The sequence below is a fragment of the Rhinatrema bivittatum genome, chromosome 7 (assembly GCF_901001135.1).
Source record: "Rhinatrema bivittatum chromosome 7, aRhiBiv1.1, whole genome shotgun sequence".
Taxonomy (NCBI): Eukaryota; Metazoa; Chordata; class Amphibia; order Gymnophiona; family Rhinatrematidae; genus Rhinatrema; species Rhinatrema bivittatum.
In genome coordinates, this window is record NC_042621.1 from 135,763,803 (window position 1) to 135,778,660 (window position 14,858).

Here is a 14,858-nt window from a genome sequence, read left to right on the forward strand (position 1 = left end):
GAAAGTGTTCTAAATATCAAAATGACAGAACATATAGAAAGACATAGTTTAATGGAACAAAGTCAGCATGGCTTTACCCAAGGCACGTCTTGCCTCACAAATCTGCTTCACTTTTTTGAAGGAGTTAATAAACATGTAGGTAAAGGTGAACCGGTAGATGTAGTATATTTGGATTTTCAGAAGGCGTTTGACAAAGTTCCTCAGGAGAGGCTTCTAGGAAAAGTAAAAAGTCATGGGATAGGTGGCGATGTCCTTTCGTGGATTGCAAACTGGCTAAAAGACAGGAAACAAAGAGTAGGATTAAATGGTCAATTTTCTAAGTGGAAGGGAGTGGGCAGTGGAGTGCCTCAGGGATCTTTATTGGGACCCACTTTTCAATATATTTATAAATGATCTGGAAAGAAATACGACGAGTGAGATAATCACATTTGCAGATGATACAAAATTGTTCAGAGTAGTTAAATCACAAGCAGATTGTGATAAATTGCAGGAAGACCTTCTGAGACTGGAAAATTGTGCATCGAAATGGCAGATGAAATTTAATGTGGATAAGTGCAAGGTGATGCATATAGGGAAAAGTAACCCATGCTATAGTTACACAGTATTAGGTTCCATATTAGGAGCTACCACCCAAGAAAGAGATCTAGGCGTCATAGTGGATAACACATTGAAATCGCCGGTTCAGTGTGCTGCGGCAGTCAAAAAAGCAAACAGAATGTTGGGAATTATTAGAAAGGGAATGGTGAATAAAACGGAAAATGTCATAATGCCTCTGAATCGCTTCTTGGTGAGACCGCACCTTGAATACTGTGTACAATTCTGGTCGCCGCATCTCAAAAAAGATATAGTTGCAATGGAGAAGGTACAGAGAAGGGCGACCAAAATGATAAAGGGAATGGAACAGCTCCCCTATGAGGAAAGACTAAAGAGGTTAGGACTTTTCAGCTTGGAGAAGAGACAGCTGAGGGGGGATATGATAGAGGGGTTTAAAATCATGAGAGGTCTAGTACGGGTTAATTTGAATCAGTTATTTACTCTTTTGGATAATAGAAAGACTGGAGGGCACTCCTTGAAGTTAGCATGTGGCACATTTAAAACTAATCGGAGAAAGTTCTTTTTCACTCAACGCACAATTAAACTCTGGAATTTGTTGCCAGAGGATGTGGTTAGTGTAGCTGTGTTTAAAAAAGGATTGGATAAGTTCTTGGAGGAGAAGTCCATTACCTGCTATTAATTAAGTTGACTTAGAGAATAGCCACTGCTATTATTAGCAACAGTAGCAAGAGTTAGACTAAGTTTTTGGTTACTTGCCAGGTTCTTATGGCCTGGATTGGTCACTGTTGGAAACAGGATGCTGGGCTTGATGGACCCTTGGTCTGGCCCAATATGGCATGTTCTTATGTTACTGTGTCCTATATATATTCCTACCCATGCAAATTTGGGAAAGGACATGGAACAGAATCCATCCTATTAGCCATAACAGCATCCACAAAAATGTTGACAAGGTGGTGATTCCCTCCTAGTCCTATTAGATCTCTCTGCCGCCTTTGACACTGTTGGTCCCCAACTCCTATTACAATGATTAAGTGACATCGGCAATGAAGACACAGTACTTAAATGGTTTGAATCTCTCCAGGCCAACAGGGCTCAGTCCGTAATCATGAGCAAACAAATAATCCTTACCCCAAGACCTCGCCTGTGGAGTACTTCTGGGTTCTATGCTTTCCCCAGTCCTCTTCAACATTTACATTCATCCGCTCTAGTCTTTCAACACTGAATGCCACTTATTGGCCGATGTCATCCAATTCTGTATGAAGACAGGGCCAAACCTCTTCTATCACCAATCTTTACCACTGTCTTACAGCAGTAACCCAACAACTCAAAAACCACAAACTCAAATTCAACCCCTCCAAAGCTGAACACCTCTGGCTAAGCTGACAAGGGCATGCTTTACTATCCCTGCCTTCCCTTACAGCCTAAGGACTCAATGTGAAGTCTGGGAGTTCAACTCGACCACAACCTTACAATGGAAGCCCACATTTCAAAGGTGCTAACTACCTCCTTTATGCATCTGCACCAGATCTGTCAACTTCGCAACTATTTTCAGAAACACAATCTTGCCACCATGTTATACACATTAACAGCCAGCCGCATTAACTACTATAATTCTCTGTTCTACAATATCTCACAATATAATCTAAAATGCTTCCAACACTTACAAAGCACAGCTGCTGGAATCCTGGCAGGGGTCAAAGCAACCGACCACATAAAGCCAAGCTCAAGTCAATTGCACTAGCTCCCAGTTGCATACAGGATATAATTCAAAACTGTAAACAACTCCGTATCTCTCCCAGCTTCTGCTCTCCTACACTCCCAAAATGAGAACTTTGTTCTTCCCAAATGGCCCTCTTTCCCTCTCCCCCCACCCCCTGATTTCCGCCAGATTAACTTGTACCAGACTTTGCGCATTCAGCTGCTATGTCCCAAAATTATGAAATAAGATACTACTATCCATATGCCTTGAGAAGACATCTAATCTTAACTTCAAGAAAAGAGTTAAGGTTTGGCTGTTTAGCCAGGCCTTTCCTTAAACTCCACTCAAAACAGTGACAACTCTTATAAAGACAGCAACAGAGACTCTCTTCTATCAGCTTGACTAATCATTATTTATATGCCCCTCCTGAATATGATTCTCGCTCATGTTTTCTTAACTCACTGCAAACTGAGTCACAAGTTTTGCAGGAGTTAACCATAAATTTGACTGCAATCCATCTTGAAACTAGCTTGGTAAAGGCATAATATGAAATAATGATGGTGTCACAATAGCCTTACATACCACCAAATGAAGATAAAAGAGAAAAACATTGTAAACTTGTAGATTACAATAGAATCTAACAAGCAAACCTGCTACATTTGATCACCTGTAAGAATATTGTGATATGAGCATTGTTATTTGACATTTACTTATTTATTTATTTATTATTTAGGAGCTTTTCTATACTGGCATTAGTGGGTACATCATGCCGGTTTGCATTCAATCAGAACAAATGAGCAGATTTAAAATGATTGCTTTGCTGATTCATGTCTCTTCCAAAATCTAGTTAGTAAAAAAAGTATTCAGATATCCTCAGTAAGCTCTAAGGGCCTGGTTTATCAAGGTCTGTGACTATAGACACAGAATGGGAGAAAGCAAGAGTTGCTTACCTGTAACAGGTGTTCTCCAACGACAGCAAGATGTTAGCCCTCACACATGGGTGACATAATCAGATGGAGCCCAATATGGAAAACTTATGTCAAAGTTTCTAGAAACTTTGACTAGGCACACTGAGCATGCTCAGCATGCCCTATACCACGCATCCACGTGGGTCCCTCTTCAGTCTCGTAACACAGAATTATGATAAAAATAGGAGAAAACTAACTCCACGGGGTGGCGGGCGGGTTTCGTGAGGAGTAACATCCTGCTGTCCTTGGAGAACACTTGTTACAGGTAAGCAACTCTGCTTTCTCCAAGGAAAAGCAGGATGGTAGTCCTCACACATGGGTGAAACCCTAGCTACAAGCTGCTCCCTACACATAAGAGGACCAAGAGACACCCAACCAGGTGCCTACAGGCACAACACTGGTGCTGTTGGTAACAGAGAAGGAGACAGCCTGAATCCAAACAAAGAGCCTAGGTTGGGAGAGTTGGGTTCTACACCTCGAACAGGTTCCTGAGGACAGACTGACCAAACCTACTGTCACGTCTGTCATCCCTGTTCAGACAGTAAAGGGATGTGAATGTGTGGAGGGAACTCCATATCACAGCCTTGCAGATCTCCTCCACGTGAACTGCTCGTAAGTGGGCCACCGATGCTGCCATGGTTCTGACAGAATGGGTCTTGACATGACCCTCAAGATGCAGTCCCACCTGGGCATAACAGAAGGAGATGCAATCTGCTAGCCAACTGTATAATGTCTGTTTGGCAATGGCAACACCTAACCTTTTCTTTTCAAAAGAAACAAAAAGTTGGGTGGACTGACTATGGGCTTCTGTTCACTCAGAAACAAGGCTAAGGCTTGCTTGCAATCCAAACTGTGCAATGCTCGTTTGCCTTGGTATGAATGGGGTCTGGGAAAGAATATTGGCAGGATGATTGACTGGTTAAGATGGAAGTCCGTCACCACCTTAGGCAGGAACTTAGGATGCGTACACAAGATGACTCTGTTATGATAAAATTTAGTGTAAAGTGGATAAGTCACTAAGGCCTGCAGCTTGCTGACTCTGCGTGGTGAGGTGACCACCACAAAAAATATGACCTTCCAGGTCAGGTACTTCAGGTCACAGGTGCGCAGCAGCTCAAAAGAAGGTTTCATCAGCTGAGCTAACACCACGTTGAGATCCCAAGACACAGCGGGAGGCGTTAGGGGAGGCTTCACTTGAAGCAGGCCTTGCATGAAACGTACAACTATAGGCTGCATAGAGATGGGTGTGCCATCTACACTATGGTAGACAGCGCCAGTCACCCTAAGATTGACCCTAATGGAGACAGTCTTCAAGCCAGTCTCTGCTAGGTGTAGAATGTTGTCAAGTAGTTTTTGTGTGGAGCAGGAAAACAGATCTAGGGCCTTCTGCTCATACCACACGGAAAACCTCCTCCACTTTATTCCATAGGACTTCCTAGTGGAAGACTTTCTAGAAGCCATCAGGACCTGAGACACATCTTCTGAAAGATCGAGCGGCTTCAGAACTAACCTCTCAACATCCAGGCTGTGAGCGACAGGGTCTGAGGTTGGGATGCTGCAGCCTGCCCTGATCCTGCGTGATGAGAACTGGGGAAGTCCCCAGACTGATCAGTCTCTGGATGGACAACTCCCAAAGGAGTGGAAACCAGATCTGTCTCAGCCAATGAGTGGCTATGAGAATCATAGTCTCTCTGTCCTCACAAAGCTTCAAGATAGTCTTTGCCACAAAGGGAATCAGAGGATAGGCATACAGAAGCCCTGTGCCCCTATAGTGGGTGAAGGCATCCGAAGCTGGTTTGCCGACTATCCTGTGCAAGGAGCAGAACTGAGGTGTCTTCCTTTGCAGGGGGACATGAACAGATTTAAATCTGGGCTCCCCCAAAGGCGGAATATCCAATTCGCTACTTCCTGGTCCAGGGACCACTCGTGGGGTCTGAAGGCTCGACTCAGCCTATCCACTACCACATTCTCTGCCCCGGCCAGGTACATGGCTCTAAGCACCATTCCGTGGGACAGGGCCCATGACCAGATCTGGACCACTTCCTGAAACAGGAGGTACGATCCCATGCCTCCCTGCTTATTGACATACCACATTACTACTTGGTTATCGATCTGGATCAGAACAACTTTGTTGGACAGCTGATCTCTGAAAGCCCATAGCACATATCTTATTGCCCAGAGCTCCAGGAAGCTGATTTGACAGAAACGTTCCTGAGCAGACCATAAGCCCTGGGTGCCGAGCCCATCCACATGAGCTCCCCACTCCAGGGTAGATGTATCCGTGGTTAACACAACACAACTGTCGGTAAGGAACTGATGAGCACGTTGAGCTTCTCCAGAAGCAGGACAAGAACAGCAGTACCTGCTCCGATTCTGTCGGTGCCACAGGATCATGGCTCTGCAATGCCCGCTCCACCCGTCAGTTGGACTCGACGCTCCAGCTCCTCCTCAAACATTGCAGATGCCAACACTGACTGGGAGGAAGGATGGGTGGCTAGATCTTCCTTGGTCCCTCGAGGGGGATCAGCGACTGGCACCAGGACTGGTGGAGACCATTGTGGACCCTGGGCATTGATGTAGGCTTGGCGCTTCTCGCCAAGGGGTTGTTTTGGGGGGCATCATGGCAAAAGCCAGTGCATCCCTGTGTCTGGCACTGTACATTGATGGGGACCAGGGCCGATGCTTCTTGGTCTTCCCATGATGCTTGGCCCAGTCTTTCCCCGGTGCCAAGGTCGAAGGCGATGAACCTGGTGTCCTCGATCTGGAGGAGATCAACAGTGATTGGTCTCCGGTGCCCCTGTCCACCGGCAACTTTGACAGAACCAACGGCCCCACCGATGTCGATGGTGAGGTATCCATCAGTGCGGGTCCGAGGTCCTTAGTTGCTGATGCAGACGTCGATGGGTCAGATATCTTCGACCCGAAGAGGTGCTCCATCTTGTCAAGTCAAAGCCGATATCCCTTCAGGGTCATCTGGTCGCACAAGTGGCAACTCCAGACGTCATGTGATGCTCCAAGGCAGAGGATGTAGACTTCATGCGGATTGGTGATTGACATGGTACGCGGGCACTGGGGGCATTGGCGAAACCTGGACATGGCCATGATGGAGCGAAACAAAAGGGCCGAAGGACAGAATGGTGGCAGCGCGTGTCAATGACCAGCGGTCACCGAGGCACTGCCACCACGGGGGAATCGACTGTGAAAGGAAACTTACCCAAAGACATCAAAAACCCTGACTAGGGACACTACTGGAAGGCACCAAGAGGGACTCGACGACGGAACAGAGAAAAACAAATTGAGAAAAAGTAGTTTTCCATTATGCCAAAAAAACAAAATTTTTAAGAGATCAATCAACCCCAAGGCTCACAGCACCACGGAAAAGAAGAGATGGAAGAAGGGACGCATGGTATAGAGGACGCATGGTATAGGGCATGTTGAGCAAGCTTAGTTTGCCTAGTCAAAGTTTCTGCATCGTGCTCCATATGATGATGTCACCCATGTGTGAGGACTACCATCCTGTTTGTCCTTGGAGATAAACCAGGGAGGATAACTTTCAAAACTGCTTGCATGCACCTATTTACGTGTGTATATGGGTGCATGTAAAGTTGTTACTGTATTTTATAACCAGTGCGGAAAGGATATAAAATATAAGTATAAATGTGCACACAAATGCTTGCAAATATAAAAACCACAAACCGCACAAATTTTAAAACAGCAATTTATTTGTGTAAATGTTGGCCCCGCTCTGGAATGCCCCTTTCTTACATGCACAAAGTTACTCACAGACCCTGATTTACTTGCATGTAAGTTGCAGTTCTGAAAATAGCATGAATTTGCTTATGTGCTATTTATGCATGCAAATGCTAATTTTTATGTCTGCAAAGTTTGAAAATTCCCCTGTCAATGAATCAGGCCACGAGTCTGAAAGGCACCAGCATGTGCTCTCACTTCATCACCAAACTCCCTTCCCTCTTCCCACACCTGTGACTTTCACCAGGGAGTCCTTCCCTCCTCTCCAAAACAGATCTGAACTTTTGCTAATATCACCCCAATTCGGAATGCCAAGAGAAAATCCTGGGTTATGTCAACGTTGAAATCCAGGGGAATACGTAACCAAGGAAGGCTGGTTTTTCTATTCATGTAAAATTCAAGCTTAATGCAGCTGTTCAACTGAGGGACCAGGCTGGGGACACTAAAATAGTGCAAACACAACAAGGGCATGTCTGCAGGTAAAACAGTGTTTTTTCTATAGACGTGGGCTCATTACTTATTGCTCATCCTCCATTCATGTAACAGTATGCATGTTTCTCAACAATGTATGTGCAGAGTCGGCTGGGGCTGGGGCAGAGAAGAACTATGTGCATATCTTTGATTATTCAACTACCTATGTAGTTTGGTGCCAAAAAAACCTGTGTGCAGAGAAAGCAGGCACAAATATTTGTGTGCAATTTTCCCTTATGCAATAATTAAAGCAAAATTACTGGCATAATTTTATCATTTATTTGTTTCCATTTGCTCTTCTGCCTTCGTCCTAGAAAAAGTACAAGGGGTATTAGAAAGAAAGATGTCAACTGCAGTACATACGCCTGTGGGGTGAGAGTGGATGTCAGAATATAAAACTGGGAACTGAACAATGCAAAACTGTATGGGTAGCAATACTATGAAATCAGTGTACAGCATGTATTAGGATTACATTCTTAGCAGAAGATTATTGGTGCAAACCTCATAGGTAAAAAAAAAAACCAACAAAAAAAACTTCCTATAGAGTTTGCACCAAGATGCCCACTTTTAAGTATTCACCCAAATACGTAATATCCATGGTTTACTTTATGCAAATATTATGCAAGTCAACATTGTAATTAGCTAGGCCTGAATGGGCTTGAGTAGATCTTCACACCATAGACCAGGCAGGAAGGTCCCCCCAAAAAAATGTGCTGGTATATGCCCTCAGAACCTGACACCGATATAACATACAGACTGTGACTGGTATCTCAAAGCTGAGGCAACATCAGACGAAAAAAAAACAAAACAGTGCAACTCCAAGGCGTACAGAAGTTGGAGCAGCAAGAACTTCATCTGCCACCCCGTGTTGTTGTCCTGTTTATTTTTGTGCTAAAATAAATGCAGATTTAGTTGTGTTCCTTCACTGCCTTTCTCGCCAGGTCTTGCCTGCATCTCCCTGCTGCTTTCGCGCAGCCCCGGACAGTTCCCCCCCCCCTGACTTCCGGAGCTTAGCATGCTGCGCTAGGTGCGCTCGCTAGCACCTGCTTACCTGGCTGGTTATGTCGGAGGGCATCGGAGAAGGTGGCTTGGAGTGCATGGCATCCTGGGAGATGAATCCAGAGTCGTGCGAGGAGACACTGGACAGGCGGGTGCTGGCACTGGCTGGCTGCGGCAGGCTGCGGTAGCGATAGGTGGAACTTGGTGAGTATGTGTGAGAACCGCTGGCCCAAGACGTAGCACCCTTTGCACTGTTAACACTGCTGATGGGCGGTGGGAGGGAAAGGAGAGGAGGGAGGCAGGATGGAGAAGCAGAAAAGAAACAGGGTTGGGGGGGGGGAGGGGAGGGGATGGAAATTTGGCAATGGCGATAATTCAGGATAAACAAACAATGCATGTTTTCAGGGTAAAGGAGTTTTAAAGGGGAAAAGGAAGGAAAAGACAGTTTAAGACAAAGGTGTGACTCAGACAAGTAGCTACATGAGAGGACACAAGTTAAAGAATAGAGTGTCAACCGGAGCAGGAGGAACAGGGAGAAATGGGAGGAAGGAGAAACCTGCTTTTTTCTTTTTCTCTTTGCAGAAAACTCAGGATTTGATCAGATGGTTCGTCCTGCAGATGCATCCGCATCCTCTCAACCCTCGCTCGAACTGCACTGTTGCTTTATAATCCTTGGGGGAAGGGACGGGGCATCCTTCAGTGTGGATGCAGCAGCCCCACTGCTTCGAGGAATCCCCCTTCAGTATGGATACGAATGGCACTGCCAGGCAGCAGAAGGCTCTCTACAGTGTGGATACAGTCTGCACTGCCTGAGGGGTTGTGGATGCAGTGAATGCAGTGGGGGGAGGGGAGGGAAGCTGCCCATCAGCCCGAACGCTTTGTGAACTGCCAGTGAGAAGCACTGCCCAGACATAGGTTACGCTTTAGTGTGGGTGCAAAGTGCACGCGTTTCTCATTGCTAATTAATAGGTTTAAAATGAACTGAAATAGCACTACAAAAAAGCTGAAAATCAGCAGGGATATACGAGGGCTCCAAATCACTGGAAAGAGGGCTTCCGTTTTATCAGTACAGTGCATAAACTCAGCTTGAGGCACAGCATTTTGTATTATCTTGTACTGCACTGTGCACACTGATGGGGCTCTGCAGGTAACAGAGTACAGCCGTTTACTCTATGGCTGCTCTCCGCAGTGAGGTGAGGGATGGAGACGTTAGTTGTAGACTTGTACCCTGCCACCTGTGCTGGTGTAAGTCAGTAGAATATGACCAGGAAGTGCTGCCTCGCTCGCTTCCTCCATCCCACCCACCCAGCATGCCTTGCAGCTCCCCTTACCTGCACATGCTCGATTTACGGGACCCCGAGCTGCTGGGCGAAGATGGTGGAGTCTGGTATGACCAGCTGTAATCAGATCCTTTCAAATCTTTAATAACCTGCAAGAAGAGTCAGAGGAGAGGTTAAATATATTGGGAACTTGTCATCTTCTGACCCAAATCCTCAACACTTCATCTCACCAGAGTAGATCACCATACCTCTTACAGACTCGTATATTTGCTCTGTTTTAAGTGTATATATATATTTTCCACATCTTTATTCAATTTTAATAAAATAAAAACCCCTATAATATTGCCAGACACTGAACAGCACGTGCACGTGAAGATGTAGGAAGACAATATCAGTAGTTACAAACCAAGGAGAAAATCCTCAGATGTGCTGCAAAATGTTTTCACTGCAGGCAGAAGACAGGAACAATCACAGCTGCTGCTGCCAGTGACAAAGTCCCGATCCGTCTCTCTCTTTCCCCCATCCTCTGTGCTATCCCCTCCGGCCATCAGGAGAAGTCAGGGAGCACCACGGGCTTCCCCCCCTCTGCAGTCGGAACCGTGTGGGGCTGATGAGTGTTGCAAGATTACAGCGCCCCCATAGTTCCAGTTTCAAAGGGAAACTGGCGGGAGAGGGGGGAAGGCAGCAGCAATCAAGACTGCTTGCCCGATTCCTCTTGCAGCCTGATGGTGAAACCCCCCCCCCAGGAGGAAAGGGAAGGTGATAATATCAAGGGCTAGTAGGAGGGAAGGAAGGTGGTGATAACAAGGGGATGGAAGAGGAGGGAAGGAAGGTGGTGATGTCATGCAGTGAATGGGTGGTGGGCAGGAGGGAAGGTGATGATGTCATGGGGTGGGGGGGGGGGGGGGGGCCAGAGGGCAGGGAAGGTGATGATGCCAGGGGGGAAGGGAGGGAGATAGAGAGGAGAGGTGATGGTATAATGTGACAAAGTAAAGCTAGTGCCACGACACATAAAGAGCAGGGAAGAACTGTTCTAGGGTACAGAAACACTGGTACTCTCCTTTTCCACAGTCCCCTTTCAAAACCTTGGCAGTGGCAGCAAGGCAAAACTCTACCATGCATGTGGACTACAAATAAAAGCCTTGCCCAGAGGCTGCCTCATGTTCCTCTGCCGAATGGTCAGTCTTGATGTCACCTTATGGCGCAGAAAGAAGGAAGCTAAGCTGTGCGGTTTACAAGCTTCTGCCGCGCCACTCTCCACCAGGTGAAAGAATGGCCGCCACGTCACACAGTAGTCTGGGAGCCCGTCTCGCCAGAGATAAATCACCCTGTCGGATCATTCACGCAATAGAGAAACTACGGAGCTACTACAAAATGGAGGGTGGAACATCTTTTTCCTCATCCCTTGATACTGTTTCAAACATCTTTAACCAAGAGTTTGGCCTAGCTGTCACTCGTCACGCTAGCACCTACTCAGTGTATGACTTACAGCAGAGGGTTCTCAACTGGTGTGTCGAGGGGCCAGCAGGAGGCTGCTCTCTCCTCATCAACATGGGCAGGGGACGGCGGACTTTTCCTTTAGCAGAGGCATGACAGGAGGAGGCTCGCGTTTCCCGGCCCACTGTGAGGCTATTCCCTCCTCCTTCACCCCAGATCAGAGTGAGGCACTGCCAAGTCCTGCTTTTCCCAGCCAGGCAGGACACCATGTTTATCCTCTCCCAAGTACCCCTGGCAGTGAGGCTGCGGATGCTCTCCTCACCCCGCCGGGCCCAGGCATAACAGGAGCACGAGGGAGGGAGGTGCGGGCTCTGCGTACATAGATCCAAATGCCAACTCTGGCTGCCGCTGTTTCCTCTTCCTCCTCTCCCCAATGCTTCTTGCCCTCATCTGCTGCTGTTAAGGAGGGAAGGGAAACTGGACTGAAGGCTTTTCTGCTGCACGGATGCTGCTAGACAGGGAGTGGTGAGGGAGAGGGTGTGGGTGCTGCTAGGCAGGGAGGGGTGGGGAGAAGGCGATCAGGAGTTGGCTGAGTTGGGGGGGGAGGGGGGTCTCCACAGGCTGCTGGGCATGGTGGGGTAGCAGAGGAGTGGCAGAGGAGGTCTGGGTGCTGTTCGAAAGGGGGAGGGGTGGGGGCGAGAGAGACGGTGCCCCATAGGCAGGGAAATGTGGGGAGATCAGAATTTACAAGTCTTCTGGGTAGGAAGTGGTGGGGAAAAGGAGGTGTGGGAACTGCTGGGCAGGGGGAGAGATAGAGGTGCAGTGGGGGGAGGGGAGGGATGCTAAGCAGGAAGGGATGGAAAAGAGGTGGCCAGGGTACGCTGGGCTGGGAAGGGGAGAAGAAAGGGAGCAAAGCAGTAGAGCAAGGGGAGAGAGGGAGCACAGAGAAGAGGATGCAGTTGTGGGGGGGGGGGAGGATTGCTGGGCAGGGATGTGAATGTGAGGGGTTGATTGAAAATGACGAGTAATTGGGAGAAGTGAGGGCTGATGGGGCATTGAAAACCATAATATGTCAGTTTTGGGAATGTGCATCTGCCTTTGCTTAGTGTAGGAGGAAAGGTATTTCTGTTTCTAGTTCTCCACTTTTGCACTGCATGCAGAGGGGCTTCTTGGGGTTTCCATTCCAGTAATTTGTCATTTGTGGATGGTCGGTCTGTCTGTATGACCCAGGTGAGGTATTTTACTGGTTTGTGGGAATTTGTATTAGTCTTATGTGGCAACCCCTTAGGGTTGATTCTTGTATTATGGGGTGAAGTGAGACCCTGGCATCATCATGTTCTGACTTGTTGAAGTTTATCATGTAGTACCCTAAACAGACCACTGGATGGCACTGTAAGTGAACGAGCGGCGATGTAAATTGGTTTAAGGTGCTTTGGGAAAAAATGTGTATGTTCAGTTTGGGTCTATCTTATTGGCGGACTCTAGAGAGCGGGCAGTAAAAAGAGAGAAGGTTTCGGCAGGTTTTTGCCCTTTCTTCCCCTGCCCTCTCGCGAGTAGGGTGGGGATCGGGGAATTCCATGCATTTAATCTGGTGGAGTATCTGGTAGGGCCAGGGACCCTTCAAGGGGAGTGGGACCCTATAGCGGCTCTCCCTCTCAAGGGGAGAGGCCCGAGGCCAAGTAAAAGCGGCGTGGAGTCTGCCCCCTTCATGGTTAGACAGGAGCAGAGGAGTGCCGGACTGGCAAGGAGTGAGTTCTTTCCTCTTAGGGGAAAGGAGAAGTAGAAGTCTTGGTGTATGAGGGGCAGGGGAACCTGGAAAGAAGAAGGTTTCCTTCTCCCTCAGAGGAACTTACCATAGTGGTGGAGGGGAGAGGCCAGTGGCCGGAGAGTGGCGTGGTGCGGTCCTCCTCCCAGAGAACTACCCAAAAGGTGCACAGCAGGATGCGCCAAGCAGGGAAGAAACTTGTGGTACAGAGTGGTGAGGGGGCGGGGGGAACCAAACTGAGGCATTGCCCCAAGATGACCTTGCCAATGCTGTGTCCAGGGAAACCAGCACCGAAGGATGGCGATGTGGAGATTTGAATGCAGAGGTCCAGACCAGTGTGCGGTGTGAAAGGCGCCCTGGGAAAAGTGATGGTGTATTGTACTGTCATGGAATATTGTGTTTCTTTATTTGGTGCCCGTTGGTTGAGCATTTTAATACGGGTAAGCCTGAAGAAAAAAAGATGAATCCTCTCTTAGGGCTGAAGGAGAGAAAAGACAGAGGATAAGAAATCTGGTCAACTCTTATGTTCAGCTCTGATTATGGGATGTGCTGATATAGAAGCCCATGATCGTCTGATGTGTTCAGTATCTTGTGAAACACCTTCTCATCCTTGCAAATAGTTCTTGGCCGGCTGGACATAACAGAAAATAAAATTGCAAGTTGGTTGTCTTGGAATTTGAGAAAATATGTCTATTATTTAGTCAGCTTGATTTTTTTTGGATGGAGTCAGAGACCATGGAGGAGGGTGAGGGAACCTCTCCCCAGTCCATATAGCAAAAGAGGTGTTTGGGGAAAAGCATGCCGTCCCCATCAGATCGACTTCACTCTCTGCATGAACCCCACAAAAGATAGAAGGAATTACCGGTAAACAATAGGGAATTCCCCCCTCGTCATTTTATGTACCCTATTGGGAGTTATACTTATTTGTTCTGTTTTTTCAGTAGGACATGCATTGGTGGTGCACTGCTGCTTTTTCATAGGCAGGGCTTTTGCTGTCTGAATCCTACAAGTTGGTTTGCTACACATGCACTGCATGGGGTGTTTTTTTTTCAGGTTTTGTATTATTTTACAAAGTTTTTGGTGTTGATGTTGCTGTTACTGAGATGACACCAGAATCAGAGTAACTTGTTTGTATGGTGAGTTGTATGGTGAAATGTCACAGTTCTGTTCTGCACCCATTGTTGGGGGGTAGAGGATGCTGAGTGTATATTTATATTTATCCCCCTCTGTTCAGTGTCACATGTGAGCATAATCTGTCAGTTTAGTCCCAAAAGAAAAAAGGTTGAGAATGACTGTCTCTAAGCACTGATGCCCTCAATCCAGCACCCACTCACTATACATCTTACACCTATTCACTGAAAGACAGACTCTCTGAGTGCAAAGTCCACCTTATTCAGACGTGTCCAGTTATCATATCTGTACACGTAACTACAAACACCCGCTTTCTTGCCACAGTGTCACCATGTGCAGAGACTGCTTATCTACTAAGGATCGGTGTTATCAGCACAGGTATACTGCAGCTCAACTGTTATACTTTGGTGGGGTGCCAAGAGAAGGCAGGAGTTTGCCTTGTTAACTTACATTGCAACTAACTGCAAATTGTTTTTTTTTAATAATTCCTCTGAGAAAGATCTAAAGTTTTCAATCACGCCATTAGGCTGTAACAAGGATTCATCAGTCATGTATCTGTTAACATGAAAGTAGCAGGGGACGGGAGGGAGGGAGGGAGCTTGGAGTCCGTAGGTAAAGCAAAAAAAAAGAAAGCCACCGATCCCAAAATTCCATCCTCACCTGTTCACTGGCAGGTGGCAGCTTGTGGGGCTCCGCAGTCAGCACCATTAGGTCATCGATGATTCCCTGTAGGTGAGTGACTTCCCCCAGCATGTGGATCTCTCCATTCTGAGAACAAGAACAAGCAAAGTCAGCACCTCAGT

At 47.2% G+C, this 14,858-nt stretch overlaps 1 protein-coding gene across 4 annotated transcripts in view; it reads right to left on the reverse strand.

The window, feature by feature from the left end:
* The window catches only part of MTSS2 (MTSS I-BAR domain containing 2), a 271,361-nt gene that overhangs the window by 43,739 nt on the left and 212,764 nt on the right, over window positions 1-14,858 (reverse strand). For all 4 annotated transcript variants that reach the window (XM_029609227.1, XM_029609225.1, XM_029609226.1 and 1 more), the window contains 3 exons: window positions 14,716-14,823; window positions 9,774-9,871; window positions 8,495-8,621 (listed from right to left, as the gene is read on the reverse strand). In XM_029609227.1, coding sequence (XP_029465087.1) covers window positions 8,495-8,621; window positions 9,774-9,871; window positions 14,716-14,823 — 333 coding nt within the window. The remainder of the gene's footprint in view (window positions 1-8,494; window positions 8,622-9,773; window positions 9,872-14,715; window positions 14,824-14,858) is intronic.